The following is a 27,529-nucleotide window of genomic DNA, read 5'->3' as shown; positions in this document are numbered from 1 at the left end:
ACCAAGGAGGTGCCAAATCCTACAGTCCTAGCCACTGACTACAGTGGGAATTGTGCTTGAATATGGCTAGAGTAAAAAGGAAATAAGGGCTTGAAGATTTGGCTCAAGAACAATAAATAATCAAGTGCTGGGATGGTGACAGCGTAGTGGAATGGTAGTGAAGTGAAACTAACCTGATCCAAACAGTGGCTGCGGAGGTACCGCATGGCTTGCTGAATGCTCTGTGGGAGAGGCTGCCCTGTACGCTGGACATTAATTGGCAGGGGAACTCCAAACACATTTCGGTCCTTATAATCTGGGACCTTAATCCTTTTCATAAACTTTGGTACAGCCCTGTTTAAGCAGAGAGAAGGAGGAGAAAGCATAGCTGTTAGCACAGCATACACAACATTCTCACCACACCCACCCACCCCTAGCTTCTAGATTCCAGTAGCTGTAATATGCTAAAAAATAAAGTGAAATGGAAAGACTTTAATAGAGTGAATATTATGTGAAAGGCTTATTTGTAGCACTGAAAACGAAATATTTACTCTTTTCCACAGAAGAAGGTGAGGGTGGGAAATGGAGCATCTCTATATGCTTAATGTTAAGAGGGGGCTATATATTGATTACAAGCATTAATAGGAGGTGCTAGTCTATCAACACTGGTACAACAAATGCCATGGGGTAGAACAGGAGCCAGGATGAACTCTAGTAGATGCAAAATAAATCCCGTGGCCAACAACGCTTTATAATGTAGCTTCTTTAGGTCTCTAAAGAAAGACAGGCATGTGAACAATAACCTTTTTGTATTTCAACCACTTAGTCTATAAAGATCTCAAGCCAGGCCGACCGCCCACCCGTATGTGTAACAGCAGGAAGCTGATGTAATACATTTGAGTTTATCAGCTAAAAATTTCAGTTCTCCTAATGACCCCTTTGAGGGACACCATGCTCCTTGCTAGACCCGTAGTTTCAATGAGACACCTTTCCATTTGCTTTTGACTCAGAGGAAAAATTTACCAGAGCTCAAAAGAATTATTTACTCTTGGATTCTCAAGAGTGTTTTCTCATATTAAAAAAATCCTTTAGCATTTGAAAGTGTTGAGATCATCTCGCTAATGAAAGAGAAAGCTAATGTAGGATACAAAACTTCGGAGGACAGAAAACGGAGACTTAACTTTTGCATGTATAGTCCACTATACAAACAATGTATTATGCTTTTGGGGGCTAATCTGTTCTACGAAAAATAAAAAGAATCAAACTGTATTACACTATAGTTAAACATGGGGCACTATTGATATGTGTGTGAATAATACTTGCTTTGTCAAAAAACATGCCAGCAAAATGTGAAAGAACACATTACGATCCCCACCGAGAATCTGAAGCATGCAGGGATAACCGGTCAACACTTATTTCTGTCTTTCAGAACAAACAACTTCTGTATTTAGCATGGCTCACATAACAGCCTTTGAACAGGAGCTACTTTGATGTTGGAGTTAAATACTCCAAGTCCTGGAGAAGGGAGGAGGACATAAGAACGAAGGGGGAACCCCCCAAACTATATTGTACTTTTTGCTGCTTTAGGATTACACAGACTGTGCAATACAGATATGGCAGTAACAGGTTTTCTATTTCACTAATCTGACAAAAGATATTGACTAGGTAACGAAAACCTGAAGTGGCTACATGAAAACTCAGCTGTTTTTCCAAACTTGCTAATTTTTTCATTTTGTTTTTATAATAACTGGATTTGGGTTTTTCTTTTAAAACGTATTCAGCATAAAAAAAGGTTAGTGGTTAGATAGCGACACACTAGAAGTGAGGGAAACTTACTCAGCTGAAATGCCCTGGCATTACATAAATAATATTAAGAATACCAATGAAGGAGAAAGGCAGGAGACTTTGAAGACAGTTTTCTGGTATCTTAAGTTGCACTGAAGTAGGTCTCCTTAAGTGCAAATTGGTTTAATACACGATTACTCCTTTGTGCTGTGGATTCTAGCTGGACTTTTCCCAACACAGCCAGCTGGTCTGTGCTCCATGAGCATCTGTATTGAAATGCATTCCCATGTCCCTTGTGTTAATTGCAGCCACCCTCTGTGGCTCCCTATTAATGAGCATCTGCCACCCAATGATATTAAAACAAATGTGAAGGATTAATGGGTTTAGTATTGTCCTCTTAGGCTGGAGCCCTCCCAGGAAGGTGGCAGAATGCATGTTAATTAGATGCAAGTAAACAGGAACAGGGAAGATAGTTGGGGATTAGTGATGTTTTCTGTATTCATTCATGACAGGCAAATCCCTAGGATTTGAATGGTCCTTACCAGCTGAAGCCATGCTTATTGGAAGGTGTGTATTTCTCCAGGAGGGCAGTTAACTTCAAAAGAGAGTATTTCTGCAGTAGGTTCATCTGTGCCACAGACTGGCTATTAATCTGTAATGACACAGAGCTCAAGCTGGGCCCGTGGGAGCTCTGAAAGCTGTGCCATCTCAGTCTGTGCCTGCAGGAAGGAGGGGAAAATAAAAGGCAATTTATTGAAGTGTCTTTGAAGATACATGTAAAAACCACAATGAAAGGATTCTCTCTAATGATGTGGAGGGCATTCGTTCTAATGAGTGTTGTTTACAAATGTGCCATTTAGCAGAACATTCCATTCCATTCCATATTGAGATTTCTCTGACAACATCTGGAAATTTTGCCTCATCCACTACATATCAGAAACTCCTAACTCCTGTTATATAGTAGATGAGGCAAAATTTCCAGATGTTAATGTAGGAGCACACAACCTGGGCCGATGGCCATGATAGCACTAACTACCTCCCAGTGATTTTCACAATGTGGTAGAAAGGGGCACTATGCTGTTGGAAGTACCATATTTTGAACAAGTTGTAAAATGAAGGCTTTGACCACATAGCCGGGGTCTCTTTTGTGACGCTGTTTTGGAAAGAGCAGGGATACCACCGCTAGTATCCTGGCTCATGTAAAATTTGGGCAACTACATTCTGCATTCCCCACACACCCCAGTTTCAGTTTGACAAGTTATTCCTCACCCACCCCCAAAAACTATTTTCATGTTGCTGGAGATGACTCTCACATTGCACTGCAGAAAGTTGCATTTCGTTGGTGGACACATTCTAAATAAACAAATACACTGTTTTAAAGTGGCTTGGTTGGAAACCATCCTGGATTAAAGGTGCTATAAAAATATTATTCTCATCCTTAATTTCTGACACTGATATGGAAAAGTCACATATTTGCTTTAATCACTACAACTACTGCTCTGCTAAGGCTTTAATTGGGTCTCATGCAGGGGAGGGCAAACTATGGCCCGCGGGCTGTATCCAGCCCATCAGGGCTTTCAATCCAGCCCGCAGGATTGCCAGCCCTGTAGTGCAGCAGGGCTAAAGCAGGGTCCCTGCCTGCCCTGGCCCCATGCCACTCCCAGAAGTGGCTGGCACCACGGTCCCCTGTGTGTGGGGGGGGACAGGACGGTACAGAGGGCTCCGTGTGCTGCCCTCACCTGCAAGCACCAACCCCTGCAGCTTCCATTGGCTAGGAATGGGGAACCGCAGCCAACGGGAGCGTCGGGGGTGGTACCCACAGGCGAGGGCAGCATGCGGCGGAGCCACTTCTCCCCCCCTCCCCCAGGAGCCACTGCCAGACATGCTGGCCACTTCCGGGAGCGGTGCAGAGCCCGGGCAGGTAGGGAGCCTGCCTTAGCCCCAGTGTGTGCCACTGCCACCCCAGAGCTGCTCAAGGCAAGTGGCGCTGGGCTGGAGCCTGCACCCCAAACCCCTGCTGCACCCCTCCTGCACCCTAACCCCCTGCCTTAGCCCCCTTCCGCACTCTGCACCTCCTCTTGCACCCCAACCCCTTGTCCCAGCCCTACACTCATGGCCCTGCATACAAATTTCCCCACCCAGATCTGTCCCTCGGGCCAAAAAGTTTGCCCACCCCTGGTCTAGTGCAGAAATCCCTGTTACTGACCTGTTGGACCGTGTGAGTGATGCACCCACCCCAGAGTCCCTTCTGTCCTGCATTCCTGAGGGCTCTTCAGTCTCAGTCAAGGAATTTCCTGTACTGTCAAGGTCACTGGGGGTTGTTCGATCATTATTTACATCAAGGTGAATCTGCTTTGGAGAGGAAGGGCATGGGGAAACCGAATCTAGTGCTGAATCAGAGTCCCCTTCATCTGAAAACTTCTCTGACCACTGGTTCACTATTTTCTGCATCCCTTTTACGTGGTACAGGATATCATCCAGCTCTGGAAAGATGTCTTCATTCTCAAGGTCTGCCAAGTCACCTGTACTGGAATACAGAATTGAGCCTGGTACATTGTCATAAATGCTAAGACGGCTGCCCACTGAGCTAGAGGAGTTGCGCCTTTTCCCAGTGCTCAGTTCCTTGGAGCTTTCTGCACTGTTCTCCCTCCTGAGGGAGAGATGGCCATGTCCATGAAAGCTCCCAGTTCTCCAGTTCACCGAAGAGTTGCTCTCTGATGGGGAGAAGTTACCATTGGAGAGTGCTTTGGGAAAAGTACCTGGCTTGTGGTCTTCAGGGATAAAAAAAACAGTGTCTTCTGCAAAACTTCCCCTGTTCTTAAAGTTCTGCTCCATGACATCACTGAAGGTTGATTGGTTGAAGGGGTCGAAGCCTTCGAGGTACATTCCCACCCTTTTATTATACGCACTGAGGCTGCGTGTTCTTGTGACGGGGCTGGGTGTGCTGACAGCGCTGCTTGTCTCAGACTGACTGCCACTACTGCTGGTCTGGGTGGAATTGGAGACGCTTCTTTTTCGTACCACAGGGACATTAATGTGATTGCCATTGAGGGTAGAAATTTCCACGCAGTTAAACTGTTTTAGCTTGTCCTCATCCAGGCCTTCTTTCAGGATGGGCCCACTGATAATAAGACCCAGCTTGGAAGGGGCTTTATTTTTGCCATGGTGAGAGCTCTTGATTTTCAGGCTCTCCATCCTCTTTAACAGGCTCTTTGTTTTAGACCTGGCATTCTTTTCATTGGCTTTCATGTTGAAGCTGAAGCTAGACTGCTCCTTAGGCGAGGGCAAGCTACTGAAGGAATCATCATTTGTTATGAAGTTGCCTGATGAGCAAACACTAACGACTGAGTTTGTTCTGGTGGTGGTTGCCTCGCTCTGGAGGGTTACTTGGTGGCTACTGGTGCTGCTGGTGCTGTGAATGGAAGCTACCTCCTGACGCTCGCTGAGGTCTGTCAGCACGCTTTCATGGCTAGCTGCGTTCATCAGGAGAGGTGCTTCTGGGGATGAGGAATTCAAATCCTGTTTTGGAGGGAAGACATCAAACTCCTCAAGCCTGGACCACCTCTTGCTGTCCCTTTGAAAAGTCCATTTACCACTTATTGCACAAGGCTCATCTTCATCAGAATCTTCACTCTGCAAGCAAAGAGAGCATCCATAAAGGTACAATGGCAAACTGGCAGTGATGATAGCGAAGTCCTTTCAGTGAGTATACTTAAGTGTGTGATCTTGCTATCATTTAAGTTAATAATCAAAACAGCCATGGGCTTCAATGAGAGCACGATTGGGCCTTTTAAGCCAATCATAGTTAATGATAACATATAATATGCAATATATCTTGACAATTTTTTTAAATAGTTGAAAATATATGCTTGAAGTTAATTTCAAAGCCGTCTTGTAGATAAAGCAAACAGAGCAAATAAATATAATCTGCCTCAAATTGCTCTTTTCAACAAACCCCAGTATCTCTAGGCTTTTAATTAATTGGTCACAGTGGATACCCTTGAGATCAGTGGAAATTCCTGGCATGCATAACATTTTAAACTGGAGTCAGTGAGGGGCAGGTCTCACTCCGGTCTCTCTCCAATGTTACTCTGTTGATAGTGGCTCTGTTTATATTCTCCTTTGCAATAAAGAGATGCTTCAGACATTCTGAATTGTAGTAGCTTAACTTCTTACCCATCCTTGAAGCTTAAATGGTCTTATAACTGTGACTAATGAGATAGCAAGAGAACCTATTACATTGCCAGAGTTTAACGTCTCCAGGCTCTTACCTGGTCCTTTCCTCCCCCTATAACCCAGCAGCTGACACTAAGATTGTCCTGTGAAGTTTCTACTTCAGACTAGCTCCAGGCAATTTAACATTACTTCATAGATACTGAGCAGCAAATGCCAGCAACAGTGTATAACACAAGTAAATTGTCAGTAACCTTTCCACTGATATACTTGATGTATGGGCAGCGCCTGAGGGTATGTTTCGACATTGCCACTTAAGCCTCAACCTTTTACTGCACAGGAATGATCTTGTATGACCAACACACTTCTCTTCTATCTACATGGAGAAGATCATATGACACACAAGTCGGAAGACCAGAACTAAAAAGAGTACTATTTTAACACACCAAAGTAATGCAGGATACACATTTGGTGCTGAACAAAGAACAAAAGGTAAGCTTGCCAAAGCTAGTCTTCTACATAGTTAATATGTGCCAAAGTTCCAGTTTGTTTGTTTAAATTGTTTTCCTTAAGAAGACAGAAAGTAACAAACCAAAACCAAAACACACTCCCCAGCACTACCACAACAAAAACAAAAGACCCCACAGAAGCCATTTGTTAGATAAGGAACACAAGAACTATTAAGTTTATTCTCTGGATAATAAATGATCATTCAGAGGGCTTTATTCATGTAGCCTCTAATGGGGTATCTTCCCCTAACTCCAGTTCCCTTTTTAGTCATATGACACTTCACAAAGCCGGGGGGGGGGTGGGGGGAGGAGGAACAACACACAAAAAAACAGTACTCGTGTTTGATTACAAACACACGTATGTACAGCACATAAAGGACACACTGCACTCTGTGGTCCGGATGCCGAAACTTAAGATTCTATTCATGAGTGAGGAAACAATGGAGAAGTTTGCCTAGAACAGGAAAATTACCCCTATGACTGACAATGGGTACCACTCAACTGGCGTTAAACATAATTTGACTACAAGGGAAGACCAAGAAAACAGTATTCTTTCAGATAGACACCCTGTCAGCAACAGGTAATTTTGCTCATGTAAACAAGGCTTAAGAGCCAAATCCTGGTCTCAGTTAAGTCAACAAAAGTGGAATTTGGCCCTATATTTGTATATTACTCCACTGATGCTTGAGTCAAAACCAGAAATGGGTCCAAACCAAAACATAAGATCCAGACTTTGTAGAAAATTTTGATCACTCTGACGTTAGGCTCAGAAACAGGAAAGAGACTTGATTTCAGGAAACAAATCTTCCGGTAGTCAGAAAACTTAGCATACATATAGGAAACGTAGAATGATCAAAAAATGTTATCTTTGAACTTTCTTTGCTACATACCACAAATGGATAGGGGAAAAAATGAAAACAGAGACTGAGCCCTTAGAGTATTTGCATGCATTCTTGTCATGAGAATGGGCATCATTTGTATTGCTTAAGTTTAGTCATCTTCATCTGCAACAACTCACTTCCAAAGGAGAGTCCTGACTACTGTTGACCTTTAGCATTCAGACATGTTTTCAGACTGCTATCCAGCTGTTCAACTGAACTGAAGAGAAAAAAAAAGTGTCCAAAAAAAAAAAAAATCTTTCACAATGCCTTTGCCCATCAATTAAGGACTTGAGCAAGGATATAATGTTTTATAATGCCAATATTTATACCCTACTATTAAAAATCAAGTGCAACTAAACTTTTTTAATAAATACTATCATACCAAATCCAAACTAGAAATTCTATCATCGCTCACCTTGAATGGTAGTGGTTTAAGACTCACTGACTAATGAGATTGTCTTGAGTGAATAGCAAAGAAACTACAATCCATGCTGATTTCTTTACCAATGTGCAAACTACTTCAAGCTTATTTAACACTATTCTTCAGAGATTTTGCCTTAGCTTAGATTAGTATTTTAAAACAGTGATTAAAAGCACAGGAGTAATGGGCCCAACTCTGCAAGCTGAGCATCTTTTGGGAAAGGCTGGGAGTCCTCTGCTCCCCTTGAGCCTGCCTACATGATAAAGCATTCTGGTGTTCTAACATGGTTCTGAAAAGTCAACTCAAGTTAGCTGAGATGATGATTTACTCTGGTCCACGCTGATCAGTCAGCACCATATGAGCTAACTGAATCATCATCACAGCTGAACATGAGTGTGTTAATAGTTGACCCCCATAAGTGCACAATAGTTGACAGTGATTCACATCCATGTCCCAGAGTGCGTAAAAGATTTAACTGACTCAATGAGTATATTCATTCAGTTACAGGGCCAAATCCTGCAGTCCTTAATCAAAAGATCACAATGAAATGTAAAGAGTGCTTTGCCTGCATAAGGATGCCAGATTTGGCCCAGGAACAATCTTGCACTGCAGCTAAGTTAGATGAACTATGAGACCATGTTCAGCTTTTTTTTTTTTTATTTTTTTTTATGGTTCTGTAATGTAGGATGTTAAAAAAACAAACAAAAAAAACAACTTACCCTTTTCCGATGTGGACTAATTTCTAGCTTCATCACTGCACATTTATTTAAAGTATTTAAGCGCCTGTGGAACAAAAAACCAAAAACCACCACATTAACAACAGCAGGCATATGACTTTTGTGACACTGGCTATTTCAATTAAAAGGCTTTTGTGAAGGCTATCTCCAAACTCTTTTGCATACAAATAGCCACAAGGGGAGCCTCAATTAGCACTTATTATGCTTAATTATTAACATTACTTCAGCTGAATTCTGGGTGAGAAGAGTGGCGGGTAGATAAGCATTTAGTAGGTTCCCTGGGTCTAGTCAATGAGAGGGAAGTGAATAACTGAAGAGTCCAAATTGTGTAGAGACAGACCAAGTTTGAAAGTGCTTTTAAATTAATGAATTACTAATAATTATTGCTTAATATCAATATATTTTTACATATAATCCTGAAGCAAATTATCCTGACAAACTGAGAATTAGGTACAAAGAAAGTGCTTCTCTGCAATTGTGGTTGTAATGTAGCCTGCTGTTGCTTTAATTTTTTACCCTTCTAGCTGAAACCTCAAAGAGGAAAACTAATTTTCCACACATCAGGTGCCTATTTTGTTCCTGTGTTGTGTAATATAATTACTTTCAAGACAGCCCCAGGACAACTCTGCTAATCTGTTCCAAAAAAATCATAGACCTTGTTCTTCCTTCCAAGTCTGTACAGTTTCTTTCATATCTAAGACTCTTTTTGTGGCTCTCAAAATAAAATAAACTTAAACAAAAATAAAATTTATTGCTCAGTAAGAGTACAGCAGCTATAATTAACCAGGCTCCCCATGAAATGTACTTTTAACTGCATACCTTAAGGTATTATATGCATCTTTTTGTATAATCTTCACTGGCTGGCTGTTGATCTAGTGCCCATTGAAGTCAATGGAATTCTTTCCATTAAATTCAGTGGAGTCGGATCAGGCCCTGAGTGCATACAGTTTAAAGAAGAGTAATTTGACCTTTCTTAGTCCACTGATAAATTAGCCATGGAGTTCACTGAGAGCAGAATCAAGCATATAAACACTCCAGTTTAAAATGCAGATCTTTATTTTACAATGTTGACATATTTTAAGCTAAATTTGGAGAAGCTGATATACCCTTAGTTTAAAAAAAAAGAAACTGAAAGGAAAGTACTGATATGTAGAGGTATCTGGGATGAGTCTTGTTACTTTTATGTAATAACTTAGTTATGCCTAGAGGATGAACCACCAATCTCCTTCACTTTCTGCCCACCATTTGCACAGACAAGGGTTTTTGAACGGGGTTTTTACCTGGCACCCACTGAAGTTTATGGCAAAGCTTTTACTGGTTTCAGTGGTGAAGGATCAGGCCCTTAGGAAACTGAGGATCCAGTTATGGGATAAAGATGAAACACAGGTACAGAGCCTTGCTCAAAACCAAGGTCATGCAGCAAGTCAGGGAAAGAACGTTTTCCTCATCCTTCAATGGATGGTTCTAGGCCTTGTTTTCAACACACTAGTCAAACCCTGCTCTGAAGACAGAATTATTAATTTCCTCGTGTACTTTCCTATGGCTCATCACTGTAGCATCTGAATGTCTCAGAAACATTGCTACTTATTTTCACAACACCCCTACAAAACAAAGGGGTGGCATTATTCCCTTCTACAAATGGGGAACAGGGATTAGAACCCAGATCTTGACTCTCAGTCCTGTGCCCCTTTGCAATAGACTGTCCTGTCTCCAAGTGACAAAGATTACAGTGCACAACACCATTCCAAAACATCACTCCATGTTGTCTTCAGAGTAATTACACTGTGCAATGAAACCTGCTGAATTTGATTCCACTTATAGCAGCTTGACCCTTATGTAACTTTATTGGCTTCAATGCAGTTACTCCCGGTTGTGTAATGGAGAGCAGAATAAGGTTTACTGGTCTTCAGGCAAGTATCAAGAGGAAGCTGACATTCTGGTGCGTGAGGCCTTACCAAACAGATTTTTTCCTCCCCAAATACAACAAACTCTGAGGAGGGCCGTACACACATGAAAGTGTTGCTGCCTTAATGAAAAATAGCAGGTTCAGCCATTACCCGAGTCTACATAGAGTAAGAGTCAAAACAATTTTGTCTGAAGAGTGTATTCAAATGTATTATTTTTTAATTCCTCCCTCACACTCAGTCTCTGATTTCCTCTCAAAATGTTATAGTGACATTTTTCTCTTGCAAAACACTGATGGGATATTTTGATTTTCTTTTTTGGATGACCTGCATTGTGCTGATGTTATATAGTCAGTGTAGTTTTTAAACTACCAACATGAAAGAAAAACAAAAAAACACAAAAACTGTAACAGAGTTGTTCACAAATAACTTTTACAACAGGGCTTGGCTATTTGATTGTGATTAACCCTCCTTTTCGGATTGCATAACAGCAATTGTTCATTTAATTTTGAAGAAGGGAATTCATATTTTAAATAAAAGTTAAAACCTAAGTGTTTAGTTGCAAACAACTAAACTAGCTTTTTTAAAAGCATATCTGCACTATTGTGGATAAAATGTTACATTACTCAAAACACAGGTCACTGTAATATCTTCTAGAGGAGTAAACACTACTTGGCTTTTCTTTAACTTTTGATTTATAATTTGGAACTCCTGGGCCTCAATCCAAGGCATACTGACTTGGTCTTCAGTTCTGTTTCATGTAACAATCTGTGAATTTTACAGTATTGAAGCATTTGCCTCATACAGCAAAAAAGCTGCCACTGAGTCCTCATATCAGGTTTTATCTATTTCCAGCCTGTTGCATTTAACTAGCCTGACCACTTTGATCTGTCAGGGAAAACATATTTAGAGCCTGACTGATAAGGGTGTCTTTGATTTCACAATGATTATATTGTAGCCTGCCCTCCCCCCATTTAAAATAAAACTCTTGAACAGCTGAATGAGATAAGTGTAGAGACTATTTCTACAGAGATTCTTTTAAAAAACAAAACACCCCAACCCCTAACACACACAAATATGTAAGCAAGTTAAGATCATCCCTTTATAAATGAGATCAGTTACAGGAACAACCAGGCATGTAAAGAATCTGTTTCAGATCTGACACGTTTTCATTATAAAAACAGTTTCCTTTTCAAAATTTAAATGCTCTACAAAGATGTCTCAGATTTTTGTGTTTCATTTAACAGTCCCATAATCACACATCCAGCTTGTTTATAGCGGGTGAGACACTGAAACCTTTAATCATGTTATAGAGTAAGGCACCATATGCGAGTAGTTCCACAGAATGAATACACACACACACACACCATACACACAATTATTCAGGTTATAAAAATCAAGCACTCAAAAGGTATGAAATGCTGGGATTAATGTTGCCTCTGCAACCTTAATTCAGCCCCATTGTGTATATGCATTATATGGTCACATACTATTCTTCCATAGGACCCCTACCTCATTCAGTGCACAGGATGGACTGTGGTCACTTAATGAGCAGCTAATCAATATTTTGTTTTCTCCTCATTGTTCAATGTGTGTCCTTAGGTCTTATTTCTGGCACACTACTCTGAATAATTTGCCAGAAGCTGGGAATGGGCAATGGGATGGATCACTGGATGATTATCTGTTCTGTTCATTCCCTCTGGGGAATTGAGGCACAGGAAGATTAAGGTAAAAAAAGTGTCCACTAATGTGGGGAGCCAAATTTGAGATACTTAAGACCTGATTTTTTCAGAGTACTTGGCATTAGAGTATTGAGACATACTGCCAGTGGATTTCACAGGTATCTGTGGACAGCAGAGGAGTGGTGAGACTAAGGCCACATCTATACGACGCGCCGTATTGGCGCGTTACAATCGATTGCTCGGGAATCGATATATCGCGTCTCATCTAGACGCGATATATCGATCCCTGAGCGCGCTTACATCGATTCCGGAACTCCACCAAAACCAACGGAGTTCCGGAATCGACATGGTGAGCCGCGCACATCGATCCCGCGCGGTGAAGACGGGTGAGTAGATCGATTTTAGATAATCGATTTCAGCTACGCTATTCTCGTAGCTGAAATTGCGTATCTAAAATCGATTTTCGCGCGTCGTGTAGACACGGCCTCAGAAAATCACAGGTTCCATTCCAGGCTCTAGAGGGGAATGTTCTCTAGTGATCAGACTCTTCTGACTTTTCTCCCCAGTACAGACCTCTTCTGTCTCATCACTTCCAACTTGCCCCCCCTCCCAATTCCAATCTCTTTATTCAGCCATTCCCAATCCCTCCTGGCTCCTTGTCCCCAGTCTTCCCAGACAGACCCAGTTTTCCCCCTTCTAGATCCTCATCCAATTGGTCTCTCTTTTCTTCCACTTGGCCTTTAGTTGTCCAACCCCCTGCCTACAAAAATACTTCTTGGGTATTGAGCATTTAAATCCTTTAGGCACACTCAGCCATAAGGTTTAATAAATTGCTGCTGGGCCAAATTTTGCCCTTAGTGAGACCTGTGAATAGTGTAATTGAGGGCAAAATTTGGCCCACTACTGTATGTTAAAGTAACAAGGAGTCTGGTGGACCTTAAAGACTAACAGAATTATTTAGACATAAGCTTTCATGGGTAAAAAACCACTTCTTCAGATGCAACTGTTAGTCTTTAAGGTGCCACCAGACTTTGTTGTTTTTGTAGATACAGACTTACACGGCTACCCCGATACCTAATCCTTCGTTAATGTAGTGGTTTCCAGTCATTCATACAGTATTCTTAAATCCTGGTACTTCAGATTTTTGTGATTCAGACTTAAGTCTTTTCCACCATACCTCAATGATGAGTCTCTATGCTGGGTCATAATGTGCCTTCACTGCCTGCTTGCCTCCCATTCATTTGTGCATACTCTAACCTGCAATGGTGGTTGAGCCCCTCCAAACTCAAAAGCTCGCAGGAGCTGCAAGCACTAGTCATGTTGGTCTGCTACAGTAATCTTAGTTGGCTCAAAAGTCTGGGAGCCTCAGGTTTAAGTATATTCTGATATCACTTATGCAGTTATGCCTGCGTCTAGCCACTATGGTGGTGGTACTTTAGAAACCCCCAAAATGAGAGACAGATCAGACAGGATTTCCATAACAGTCTGCTACAAAATTTGTACTTAGGTAGCAACATCTTTTAGGATGAGCATGTTTCAGGACCTTATTTCGTCCACAAATTGTGTGCCCAGTATCCCTTTGAAGATAAATTCCTAGTCACTACTCTACAGAACTTTTTAAGAAACAAACAAACAGGGCTTTGCAGCCTGTAACCACCTGAAACATTCCTGGCAGATTAGGACATAATCCCTGATGTTATCTCCTAACCATATGTTTCATGATCAGGAACAGACTATTTTCTAATTATTTCCACTGTGTTGCTACTAAGTATCATGAGCACTGTATGCTATCTCTATAATCTCGATTTTATCTAGTGGTTTAAATTGCTCAGGGAAGCCAGTAACACAGTGGCAACATTCAACCTTTCCACAAAAAACTATTAACATTCAGGTTTGAGCAGCATATACAAATTAGAGATCTGCTCAAATGATAAAATTGGGATCTGAAACTGGGCCTCCCTTAAATTTGGAGGTGTTTGGATCCAGAAGTTTGGTTTGGGCCCATTCCTGCTAAAATGTCAATACTGGGCACAATTTAAAGAGTTAAGTCAAGCATTCAAGTTTTAAAAAGTTAATACTGGGCACTTAAATTCCTGTTTAGGCAACTAATTTGATGGCCTGATTCTCAGAGGTGCTTAGCATGTGCAGATCCCACTAAGTCTGTACCAGATGGGGCCCTTAGATTGTAAACTATTGGGAGGGAGGGACCTTTTCTTCATACCTAGCTTTTAATCTTTAGTGTATACAAATAATTATGCCTCCCTTTGAAGTAAGGCAGGTATTATATATTTTCAGAGTGAAGTATTTACCAAAAGTTTTGCAGCAAACTCAGCACCACACTCCTTGACATCTCTCCATGTTATAGTTCTCAATAGGGAATCATATTTACACAGTCTGTGATTAAAATTTTGCTGGTGCTCAAATTATAAACTGCTGTTTATTAAATTGTGTGTTCCTGTTCTTCAGGTAGGAGAAGTTATTTGAAGTGCTGCATTAAATTATGTGTAATTCTGATCACTTCTCCTGTCTGTTTTCAAAATGTATGTTCTGATTTAATTTCCTTGTAAAATGTGCAATAAACATAAGACCATATCAAGGATTGCTAGTAGCACACCAGTTGACATGGAGAGTTATATTCTCAGCCCAGGGCACAGGAAGTCACACACACACACCCCCCTCCCATTACTTTGTTAATGTCAATTGCATTTGGGTGTTAACTGAACATTGTGCTAAAAATGCAAGAGAATTCTCAACTACTAAGATTTTCAACCAAGATCTAGTGACAGATTTATGGCTCTGTGACAGCAGCTGTAAGCCCTTTCCTAAATTAATCATTATGTTTACAAAGTGTCTTTACATCAGTCAAAATAAATGCAAAAAGCATGAAGAAATATAGCATATTAATTCCAAACCACATCAGCTAAAGATAGTCTAGCCAAAGATATTTAATTGACTTAAAAAGTTAACCAAGGGAGTGTGATGGAACCCTAAAGGAATACAGAATTTGGTGACCTATTAATATGGGACAATATTTATAAAGGATATGTAGCCAAATTCTGATTTCAGAGTTGCTCCATGGAGTTATTTGGTTTTACTTCATGGTTAGCAGAATCTGAAAACGTCTCCAACATTTTTTACTTAAATCAAAAACATTCTTCTTCATTTGTACAATACTGCCAGATCAAATCACAATGGCTTCAAAACCATGTTATAGCCTTCAAAAACACTGTCTTTGGTTTAATTATTGTATATAGTAATCCCATCAGGCTAATACGAAAATTACGTTGTATATTACATTTTGAAGACTAAAGCAAATTAGCTATTTTACAACAATAGCCATATACAACACTGGCTACTTTCACAAAAAATACATCTTTTTGAGCTGGTTACTTTGATCAGATTCCATTTCCTAAAGATTTGTAACTTATCCTTAAGGTAGAAGGCTACAAAAGCAGAACCTAACTTTATGGATCACATTAGCAGGGAATGTCATAGCTTAACACAGAAAATAGTCTTACTTTCATTCAGTGAGATAGAGAGCGCCACTTTTCTCTCATATAAATACAAAAATCCAGGTTAAGATAATACTTAAGCGGGAGAGCGCTGAATCCAAAATACACTGGCTTGGCTACATATTTTTTTTCCTGGCAAGGAAAGACTACATTTCTGGGAATTCCTTGTGTTTATTTAAAAAAAATAATAAAAAAAATAAAAATCACTGTACTTTCTGTTAAATGGCCTTACAGATTACAGAGCATATAAATGAGCACTTGAAATGCAGTATATTGCATCTTGTGTGTGTGAAATGTTCACTTTCATTGAGAACAGACCATGTCATGTATGTGAAGTGAACTTAATTTTCCTTTATTGTATCTCATCTTAAATCATTTTAGATATTTCTGAAGTGCTTTCTATTCCAGCTTCTGCCTTTTTCTCTCCCTTGTGCTGAGAGGACAGCATAGAATTGCACCAAAGGAACAAACTTCTCTTCAGGACTTGGGTTTTAACTCTGTAGAGGCTGATGACATATACATGTATTGGCCTACAGCAGGGGTCGGCAACCTTTCAGAAGTGGTGTGCCGAGTCTTCGTTTATTCACTCTGATTTAAGGTTTCGCGTGCCAAAAATACATTTTAACATTTTTAGAAGGTCTCTTTCTATAAGTCTATAATATATAACTAAACTACTGTTGTATGTAAAATAAATAAGGTTTTTAAAATGTTTAAGAAGCTTTATTTAAAATTAAATTAAAATGCAGAGCCCCCCGGACCAGTGGCCAGGACCTGGGTAGTGTGAGTGCCACTGATAATCAGCTCACGTGCTGCCTTTGGCACGTGTGCCATAGGTTGCCTATCCCGGCCTACAGTGTTCATTTGACTAGCATGCTGGAAAGCTGCAGTAGTGAAAAGCAGGAGTGGAAAAAGTTACCAGATGTACTTGTATCTAGCTAGAGGCAGATATGAAAGATGGGGAACAGGGCTCTACCCCAATGCAAGAAAGTGAAATCTTACACTGGAGAATGGAATTTTTTTTGACTGTGTCAGAATACAATGTTGTAACAGGGTGGTTGGCTTTGTAGTCTAGAATACTCAAGGCAGAATTGTTAATGCCTTACTCATTCTGGTGGTCAGTTACTTGCATGAGTTTTCTTACTACACGCAGCTAGACTACTTGTGTAAGTAACTGCTCACCAATGTGAGTAAGGGATTAGCAATCTGGCTGTGACGAAGCAATAGTACAGTTCTCAGAAAATCATATCTGTTCACATTTGTGATGGAGACCATGATACAGTCATGTTAGCAACAACCCTGTTTAAATACAGTTTTAGCCAGCATAGTTCTGATTCTGCTATGGCTTAATAATTCAAGAATAGGTAGTCAAATCAAACAAGGAATTAAAGAGGCTGGGAAATGTTTGTCATGAAGATGGCCACTAGTTGTTTTTTAGCACTTTAAAAAAAATAAAAATCCCAAACATATTTATATGACTTTTTAAATTAATATATACTGGCCACGGCTACTGGATAACAAAAGTCCTCAATGAAATGATTAATTAGTAAATGATTCAGTTGAGCCTATTCTTATCGCACAGAGTGCTTTCTTGCAAAACAATATATTTCACTTACCTGCATAAGGCCTCAATGGCATCTCTGTCCAGAAAGTCATGCTCTCGCTTGACTAAAGTGATGTCAATGGGAAACAGGAGATCTGAAGGAAACAAGAGAGACTGGCAATCAACAAGAATCTTATTTCCAAAAGTAACTCATTTCAAAGCAGCCAGCTGTCTCCGAGTCAGCTCACTAAGATACAGGCAACCAGCTCCTCCAAGATATATTGCATATCTTACCATCTCAAATGCCAGAAAGATATTTACTCCTCACGTAGAAACTGTTGTGTGTAGCTCTGATAACTGGTAAGTTCACGTGCGTCATGGAAAAAATATTGAGCAAAGCAAAGATGAAACAAGGAGAGACAGAGGGCGCAACAGGCTGAATGCAGCCATCTGCCTGTCATCAGAAGCTGCAATTGAGTCAAGCTAGCCTAGTTTAAAACAAATATTAGTACTTTGATCAAGCTTGTATACCTCACATTAAAGCAAAAGGTCAGCAAAATCAAAATCTCTGGAAAACAATGAAAAACAATCTCTCTGGCTGTTAATCAAGCAATTTAATAGTCTGTCACTGTTATGACATTAAGGAGATATGAACTGAAATTTAAAAAAGCCAAACTGCTAAGAGCCCTGTGCTGTCTCCATTCCCTAAAAGATTGTCTAGATAAACACTTTGGGAGAGCAAGGAGGAGGAAACAATGCTGGCAGTGTGCTAGAAGTTTACTAGAGCTCTGAAACAGCATCCAGATAAATATTATTTACTGTCCTCCACAGATTCCTGAATGTCACATAACTCCTGATCCTGGATTCCTTGCACAGTCAAAATTCTCACTGAAGCCACTGGCAGTTCTGAATGTTCAAGCAATACATGAACAGGCGCTAAAGCTACTACTGCAGCTGTGTGTTGCCTTTCTGACCACACAGATTTTGTAGAATAAGGAAAAACAATTTGCTATAAAGATCTAATCTCCAAAAATCGGGAAGAGTGAGTTCAAGTGCTAAAATCAGCAGGGTCTAGGCAAAATTGCTAGCATGATCAGAGACAATGTAGACAATGTTACTTTTCATTAGACCAACAAATAACCTCTCTCATTAACTATTTGGTCTACATTTCCTTCAGGAAAAAAAACAGATTCAGTTTCTGAAAATTGTAAGGAATTTTGGCTTTTCTGCAGAAAACTGCAGATAATTCCTAATTTTAGCAAAACACAGGGCCTGAGCCCGGGTCCACTGACATAAGTGGTTTTAATGAATATTAAAATGGGGCTATAACACACAGGCGTTTTCCCATAAAACCTATGTTATACCCAACAGTTTCAGGCCCATTCTAGGAGTGCAGGGCCCAAAGACATATCTGGCTTTAAGACTAAGCTTGATAAGTTTATGGAGGGGATGGTATGATGGGATAGCCTAATTTTGGCCATTAATTTGGCAATTGATCTTTGATTATCAGTAGGTAAGTATGCCCAGTGGTCTGTGATGGGATGTTAGATGGGGTGGGATCTGAGTTACTACAGAGAATTCTTTCCTCGGTGCTGGCCGGTAAGTCTTGCCCACATGCTCAGGGTTTAACTGATCGCCATATCTGGGGTCGGGAAGGAATTTTCCTCCGGCGCAGATTGGCAGAGGCCCTGGAGGTTTTTCACTTTCCTCTGCAGGATGGGGCATGGGTCACTTGCTGGAGGATTCTCTGCAGCTTGAGGTCTTCAAATTGCAATTTGAGGACTTCAATAACTCAGACATAGGTTAGGGGTTTGTTCCAGGAGCGGGTGGGTGAGATTCTGTGGCCTGCGTTGTGCAGGAGGTCAGACTAGATGATCATAATGGTCCCTTCTGACCTTAAAATCTACGAGTCTATGAGTCTAAATGAATGGAGAAAATGTTAGCAAATTCTGGTGGGATTTTCACCAGTAACAAGCTAGCTGTGTCTTCCATTTGGAGGTCTACGTCGAAGTTAACTTGAAAGCCTAATGAGGTGACTAGCAGACGTGTGGGGGGGAGGGGTGCGGGGGGAGGCGGTGTAGATAGAATTTGTATCTTTCTTGTGTCTGCCTTTTTCTGGCAGAGTGAATTTAAAAGAACAATAGTATATTGATTTTAAATAAAGATGGCTTTCTTTTTATAATAGAATAGGCCAAACTGTGCTCTTACTTGGGCGGTTCAATTGAATTCAAGCAGGATTTGGTCCTAAAATCGGAAATCTCAAAAGCCTGTAGTCTGCAGAGAAAACAACTGCAAACAGATCCTGAAAATCACAAGCAAAGAATGTTTTGTGTACAAACAATTTCCTAGAGATTCTGCAGATCAGTAAAGCGTGATCAAAATGAGGCTCAAAAGCATTAAGTTGCCTAAGAATCCAAACTTTTCCCAAATGTAAATCCTTGCCTCCTGGATTTTGACATTATTGAATCTATGGTCCCCAAGCACACATCCCAAGAAAGTATGTTCTTCACATAGTGTCAGCACCAAAAGAGAGGAAACATAATAGAAGGAAAATTAATGTCTAAAACAGGCAAACAAAAGAATTGCCAACCGCTGTCTTTGCAACTGCTATTATCTTCTCACATTGCCAATGCAGCTGCAAATTAAAGCTGAAATGGATCATTTTTCAAGTGGGCCAGCTTAGTATTAGCTGCAAATAGTGGATTGTCTATATACAGTGTTAAAACTAACAGTGGTGCATTTGGTTTTATGAATAAGAGGCAGCTATGATAGAGCTTCATAACTTTGCTAGGATGCAAGTAATTTTTATAAACAAAGAACAGACAAAACAGCAAAGGACTTTCACTGTATCTTTTTAAAAACAGACTTTGCATTTTAGTAGCTGAAAAATGCTAAGCCAAATCCTGAAGTGCTTATCAGACAAAACTGCCAGTGAAGTCAGCGTTTTGCTGGAGTAAGGACTTTGAAAAAGCGGCGACATAGAGTAATCCCTCCCTCAGACATACTGGCACTGAGAGTCTTGGGGGTTGAAAAATCTCCTCATAGAGTTATCTTCAAATTATTGTGTGTGTGTGTGTGCATGTGCGTGTGTGTGCACGCATGCATGCTCTCTCATTCCCACAGAATAAGCCCTTCCCCCCAAAACTAACTCATGCAAGAGAACACACAGGAGGCAAGGGCCATCCATGAGGAGTGCAGGTGCTTATATACTGAGGTAGGGTTCTCAGATCCCTCTCTGTTTCCTGGCAGAGTCTCCTCTGGAGGGTCTTCTCTGGCTACAGATGCTAGTAAGAAGTGGGATTGGACTGGTGGATCCACTGTTGAAAAGATTCAGTGTGCACTGTGTGAATGAAGGGTTGGGCACAGAAGCTGTGGAAGCTACTGCAGTGAAGGACTGGGTTTCAAAATGAAAGAGAGTGGAGGAGACATCTCCTGCCCTGACCCCAAACACAAGAAGTAGAATACTTCTGCATGTTGAGCTTTGTTTAATTTGGCCCATTAACTAATCCTCACAGAACTCTGTGAAGTATTATTTGTCTCAGTTTCCCCAACTCTGAAGCAGGGGTAGAGAGGTCCATCCCCCCACCTCAGTAAATTAATATCAGAGCTGAGACAATAGGTCAAGTGTTTTTGGATCCAGTCTTGTTCTCAGTTCTCTAGACCAAACTATGGTCAATGGAGCACTTGCTTGTTAGAGGGTTGATTACCCCTTCTTAGTTGCAGCAACTAAAACAACATCAGAGGTGAGAAAAATGAATTAAAAAAAAAAACCTCTTATATTGTCATGTAATTAATTGCTATAATTGCCACTGGCATTTTATGGGATCACAAATGGGAAGGGGAGGGGTCCAGGAGTGTCATTAAAATCTGGCTAAGAAACACTTTGGGAATCTCTACATTAAACTAGAGATCTATGAAGTGAAACTATTTAAAATTGCCACCATATCTGAGTGTCTTTCTAGGTTTTGGTATAAACTCACCAACTTGTGTGTTTGCATGTGGTGGATGGTAGATACCAGCACAGTACAGGATCTGATAGCTCTTCAATTCTTCACATCCCACCCTTGTTCCATATTTGACACTGCATTTAGAAATTAATTATCCTATCTAAACAATAAAGCACTGGTAAATTGATGACATAGAAACATCAACTTCATCAACTCCACCACTTACCTTCGTAAAGCTGAGCATACTGTGGGAACCCTGCTGCTCGTAGCCAATCACACGCTTCCTTGGCCTCAATTTCTGGAAGAAAAGAGGAGCAAACACACCCTCTGGTTAGTCATTTGCAAAGCAAAATGTTCTTTTGTACCATTTCCTTTGCTACGGTTACAAAATAAGCATGTAAATATTCAGCAAAATCCTAGCTGAAATATGGCTTATTATTCTTCAGGCTTTGTTGTTTTACGTTTGATTTGCTTTTCCTTTTGTGCAGGGGTGGCTCTAGGCACCAGCAAAACAAGCAGGTGCTTGGGGCGGCACATTACCAGGGGCGGCACAATGCTGGGGCCCAGGTCTGACCTGCGGCAGTGTCCTGGGATGGATCCTGACCGCCTTGTTGTTCCGGTACCGCCGGGGCTGTGTGGCAGGGCAGGGGGAGCCGGCTCAGTGGAGAGCATATCCCTGCCACTCTCCCACGGGCAGTCATCAGCCCCACTCAGGCAGGAGCTGATAGCACAGCCCTGACCCAGTCACGGAATGCAGGGGATGGCGGTGGAACATGGTGACCAGGCAGGCCGCTCCTCCAGCACCGGCTGCGGGCTCCCCTTCAGCTTGCCCCCACCTCTGCTGCCTCCTCGCCCCTGCGCTGCCTCCCGCCCAGGGAGGACAGGAGAGGGGAGCAGCAGCAGCCCGGGCTGAGCCGAACTCATGCTGCTGCACAGGCTGAACCCGCAGCTGGCTCACGGGGGTCCTGGGGAACGGGAGGCCCAGGCACACTGCCCTGAGATCACCAGTCACTGGCTGTTCTGCCCTGGACTCCAGCAGCTGAACCCCACAGCCGCCCCAGCTTGCTCTGTGTGAGAGCTACAGGCGGTGCCCCCCCGCCCAGCTGGCTCCATCCCTGGCCACGCTGCGGGGTGACTGCCCAGGACTCTAGGGTGTTGCTGAGGCTGCCCCAAGCCAGGCTTCCTGGGGTCCGCTGCTCTTCCAGCCACGGGGGCCCTAGGCCAGTGTGGGAGCCAGGCCGCAGTCCTGCTCTCAGAGCCTCCTCACCTCCCCGTGCTGCACAGCAAGATGTGGGACCATGGGCAGGGCTGCTACAGCCATTTCAGACTGGGATTGGCGCCGGGGGAGTGAAGGTGATTGTGCCCTGGGAGGAGGGACCGGGCAGCCTCCTCCCCCGTCCCCCCACTGCTTGCTCCTGCTGGCACGGGGCTGCGACACCCAGCTCTGGAGGGCAGCGCCAAGCCCCTGGGCATGCTCGTGGGGAAGGAGAGACAGGAGGCAGAGCTGTTTGGAGTCTCCCACGCAGCTCCAGGCCCCTCTGGCTACTCGGCAACAACGGCCAGGCTGGGTAGCGCACCAGCAGCATGAGTTGATTTAACCTGCACGGCCTACATGAGCCCTGGGGTTGGCGCTGACGTCCTACCTATGCCAAGGCCTCTGGCGCAGGGGCAGCCCTAGCTCTGCCCAGGCAGACACAGCCCAGCTCACTCCATGGCCAGCCCAGTGAGTAAATGAGTACAGTAGTAGGAAATTGTTTTATTTCACTAACTACAAATTCTCTGTTTTCATTTTTGTTTTAATTTTAAACAGTCAAAAACAAGACAAAAAACAAACAAAAAACATTGAAAAGTGCAAATGTGTAAAAACCAAAAAGATGGCAAATGTGAAAAATCGGGACAGAGGTTCGGGGGGGCGGGAGAAAGGAGGTGGCCAAATTTTTTTTGCTTGAGGCAGCAAAAAAAACCTAGAGCCGGCCCTGCTTTTGTGACCAAACACATCTTGGCTATTGGAGCTATATTAATACTCATCTCATATTTACAAGGTGCTCAATGCTAATATTTAAATAAACAAACAGATGAATGCTGGTGGTATTATGGACAATTCTGTGCAGGTTTTGTTAAAACCAGAAGAAACTGGGGTGTAATCAACGTGAACAGCATTAATTCAATAAATTGTGCAATCTCTTGGTACAGCTATTCTCTCTAGTCAAAAATATCTAATAAAGCTTATAATACCCTTTTGCTGTGCTTTAACATCATGTAGACAATACTGATAGACCAAAAGCCTAAGAACAACTGACACATTGTGCTGCAGCTCACTCAAGCTTATATGTACTACCCAGTTAAAACTGAGTAGCACTGAAGGTATCCAAGCCATTTATGAGTTACTTGGTTTGTAAGCAAATTATTCTCCCTAACTAACTTTTTCTTGCCCTCCACCCAAAAATACCAGTACTTTGCAAAATGAAATCATTCACAAATATGCACATGACACTGGGAGAAAGGAAATGTATATACATATTACATATTATATTTTCTTGTCAAGCATGTCAATATATCTACTTAATTTGGGTTCTTTATCCCAGAAGAAACAGAGAAGTTAATGTCCTGATAGGTCACAAGCCAGAAGAATGTAATGGCTGTTAAGTTCAGCTCCAGAAGAGCATCATTTATGGATAAATGAGAACTGTATGGTGCTAGAAGAGTTCTCTTTCAACTGACAGGAGAATCTGAATCTAGTTTTGCTCTTCCAAACGCTCAGGAAAATGATAAATTGGGAAATATTTTAGTATCCTGCTTAGAACTGATCGTAGTTAGGAAGTAAAAGGAGAACTAAAAGGAGAATATTGGTAATTCATGCTCTCCATAGCAAACTGTTGCATCTTGTTAACAAAAGAATCAAAGAGCAGGATTCTTACTAAGTTTGGTTAACCAGAAAGCCAAACTTAAAAATTCAGCAAATAGTGGTGATTTACTGAAGCATTCTCTCGTATCAGAGACTTCAAGTTTATGGTCCATTTTTACTAAAAGAGATTAATCTCAAATTGATTAAGTTGGGCACGTGGGGAAAAAAAATCAAAGCCAATTGCTTTGATGTTGAAGATAATGTGCAGAGATCACTTGCCTTTTTAAGCTCTGCATATAAGCACTGCAAACCTAATAGGGTACAGAGAAGCACTGTCTTTGCTTTAGCTTTTACAATAATAGTTAATACAGAAATAAGAATCTGAAACTTATTGGTGTGGGAGGGGGAGGAGAAAATGGACTAACTCCTATTACTGTCCAATCCTGTGCTGTTCCAGAGCTGTTCTAATACATGTAATGTGTTTGGTTCTTTAACATTTTACTTGATCAAACAGGTGGTGAGCAATCAGAAATTCTTAATGTTTATCCGGCCTTGACTACATTCAGACTTCTTGATGGGCCAGAACAAAAAAGGCTTAATTAGACACAAGTGACTAGACAATTTTGCCACCTACTTTGACTAGATACCATTGCTATCAGTACATGCCTGGAGTTTAATACAGTTGCTTCAGAATACGAGTTACAGCACATAGGTCTGGTAGCAGTGAATTTAAAAAACGATGCCTCACTTGCATACTTAAAATCACAGTATGATTTGGGCACATATTATAAAATATTCCTAATATGCACACAAAAGAAATGGTGAGCCTCTTTTGAGTCTTCAAAATGACAATTAGCATAGCATAGCATAGCATCATTCATTTCACTTACTCTGAGCTTCCAGATATATTGCAGAATTAAAAAAGTAAGAGTTCTCTGTTTTGCTGAACATAGAATACTGCTGCTCTGCTAAGATACACATCCAAATCAATAGTCTAAGGAGAGCCAAAGCACAACATTCAATATAAACAAACAGTAAGAAATCCCTGCTCACTAACAAAGACAGGCAAGTATTTGTGCAACTTGTGTTTGTTTCATCTTCGGACTAAGGGACCACATGAGAACAAGCACGTACAGCCACAACCACCCAGCTATTCAAACAAAAAAAAACACCTTCATTTCCAACTGTAAAGCATAAGAAACTTGGGGCTTTACTCAGAGCTGGATTTTAATTTAGGCAGAGCCCCATGGTATGTGAAAGGATGCTGAGAGAAATCCTTCCTCAAGTCATTTCAAGACTCTGGTCTTGCTAAGGGCATGAAAGGCAACAACAACATATTAATGGCTTCAGAGAAAAGGGGTTCAGATGCAATGACGTTAAATTATTAATCTGAAATAAACTCTTGAAAATACTTCAAAAACCCAGTGGTTGCAATATTTCTTATTTTTATAGGTTAGATCCTGCAGTATTCATTGGATTCAATGGAAGTTTTGCCTGAATTTTAAAGGTATTTAGGTGTCCACAGATGTAGATAGGCACCTAGTGGAAATTACAAAAGGATCAATGGAAGTTAAGAGCCTAGGATTCAGATTTAAGATATTTAGGCACTGGAGATCTCAGCATTGCAACTTCTAACTGATTTGGGAGCCTAAATCTCATTTTTCAAAAGGTATTTAGGCACAAAGAAAGCTAAATTCTATTCTGTCAATTCCTGTCAATGAAATTTTGGCTCGTCAGTGCCTAAATCACCCTTGAAAATTAAATTTAGACTCCTAAAGTGGGTAGGTGCTGCAGTAGTGAGGGCAGCAACACCTAAATACCTTTCAAAATCTGGCCTCTAGTTATACTTGGTTTTCCCACAACAGTAGCAGAACTGTTATAAAGCACCTGAGTGCCTCTAAATCAAACAGGTTACAATAGTCTATGATGGATGTGAGATACCACCAAATGTTTAATGGCAGCATTCGTTTAACCCACAGACACTGTGCTCTCCCAAATCTATCTCAAAGCATTCTGGGAAACTATGGACCAGTTCCTGGCCCCTGTTCCAACTGTTTTGCACTGCAAGTCAGCTGGAAAGCTGCCCTAAAAAGGAAACCAGGGATTCCTCTGAGGTAGTGGAGTAGCTGGCTCTATGCCACCTACTCCTACCATTCTGCAAAGAGCAGGTCAGGGAGGAGCATGTAGGCGGTGAAGCTGAGCGAACAGCATTCCAGCAGATCCTTGGCTGACGGAGTGGTTCCTATAGGACAGCTCCAGCTGGCATAACTTAGATCTGCCCTTAGAATGCTCTAAGTAACGTCTGGGACTCTTTCATTACAGTTGGCCCAGGATCAGAGGAATAGAAAGGTGGCTTAGGAGGCATCTGTCCCCATCTCAGCATAGCTAGGCTCTATCAGCTAGAGGATGACAAGCAATATATAACATGAACTTCTGTTCAAAGAGATTTAAATACCAGGCTTTACAGGGAAATTGCACAGCATGAGAATCCAGTATATAGTTTGTGCTGAATAAACAGTTTATTAAACTGCTGATAACAGATCAGTTTCACTGCGCTGCGAAGCTCATTGTCTTACAGAATAATAACTAAATAGATGAAGAGCAGCCACTCCTGCCACAAATGAAGTGGGGAGCCTTGTGGGAAAATAAAAGGTTTTAGTTAAAAATCAGTGTGAAACAGCCAGAGTATTTTCTCCTGGGCTGAGGACAACTAAAGTCCAGGCCCACCCTGCCCAGAACAGTTTCTCCTCCCAGTCAGAATGATCACTCCTCAGGCTCTAGGCATCCCCAGCTGCCCTGGCCTCATACCCAGATGGAGGTGAAAGGTGAGTCCAGATGAGTGCTTGTCAGGGAAGTGTGGATGGCTGCGTCAGTGCTTGTCTGGGTGCTGGGGCACAGAGACAAAATGAAAGGAAGGCCCTGATGGAAATGGCCACTGGGATGATGCTGATGGCTGCCGCTGTCTGGAGGCAACTGCTGAAGGCAGAGGCACACCTGGGGCCCTGCTTCCACATCTCTACCTGAGCCCAGAAAATCCAGGTTACAGGCCAGAGCCCTGGTTATAAATGGATTTCTGAGCATATCGTTGATGAGGGCTATCTTAAGTAGAAAAGGGACATCAGCAGGGACACGGGGAGGGAGGGAACTTACACAAATGATTTGAAATCTCTGCCAATCTGCTTTAGTGACACTTGTGTATAAAAGCCCTAGCTTGTAACCTAATTTTCAATCTGCTTTAATTTTCCTTTAATACAGTTTTCCCATGATTATTAAATGTGTACTAATGCTGGTTGGAAATTGGTTTACAATAGTGGTGGGCAACCTGTGGCCCACCGCTTCCCGCAGTTCCAATTGGCCAGGAACGGCGAGCTGTGGGGGGCCATGCCTGCAGACAGTCAACATCAGCAACATCAGTCAACAGTGATCCACTGTCATAAACAGATAGTAGGAGTTAATAGAACAGAAGTACTTTATCTCTTTTTTGACTGTAAAGGGTTAACAAGTTCAGTAAGCCTGGCTGTCACCTGACCGGAGGACCAATCAGGGGACAGGATACTTTCAAATCTTGAGGGAGGGAAGTTTCTGTGTGTGCTGTTAGTTTTTGGTGGTTGTTC

General features: G+C 41.7%; 1 protein-coding gene across 4 annotated transcripts in view; it reads right to left on the bottom strand.

Annotated features, from left to right (window-relative positions):
* Nucleotides 1-27,529, bottom strand: part of DLC1 (DLC1 Rho GTPase activating protein) — a 381,496-nt gene that overhangs the window by 11,398 nt on the left and 342,569 nt on the right. For all 4 annotated transcript variants that reach the window (XM_032799001.2, XM_032799002.2, XM_032799004.2 and 1 more), the window contains 6 exons: nt 21,297-21,368; nt 17,197-17,278; nt 8,468-8,531; nt 3,971-5,397; nt 2,307-2,483; nt 174-333 (listed from right to left, as the gene is read on the bottom strand). In XM_032799001.2, coding sequence (XP_032654892.1) covers nt 174-333; nt 2,307-2,483; nt 3,971-5,397; nt 8,468-8,531; nt 17,197-17,278; nt 21,297-21,368 — 1,982 coding nt within the window. The remainder of the gene's footprint in view (nt 1-173; nt 334-2,306; nt 2,484-3,970; nt 5,398-8,467; nt 8,532-17,196; nt 17,279-21,296; nt 21,369-27,529) is intronic.

This window comes from Chelonoidis abingdonii, chromosome 5 (genome assembly GCF_003597395.2).
Source record: "Chelonoidis abingdonii isolate Lonesome George chromosome 5, CheloAbing_2.0, whole genome shotgun sequence".
In the NCBI taxonomy this organism is placed as follows: Eukaryota; Metazoa; Chordata; order Testudines; family Testudinidae; genus Chelonoidis; species Chelonoidis abingdonii.
The sequence above is the reverse complement of the archived record's forward strand: the minus strand, read 5'-3'. Positions and strand labels throughout refer to the sequence as shown.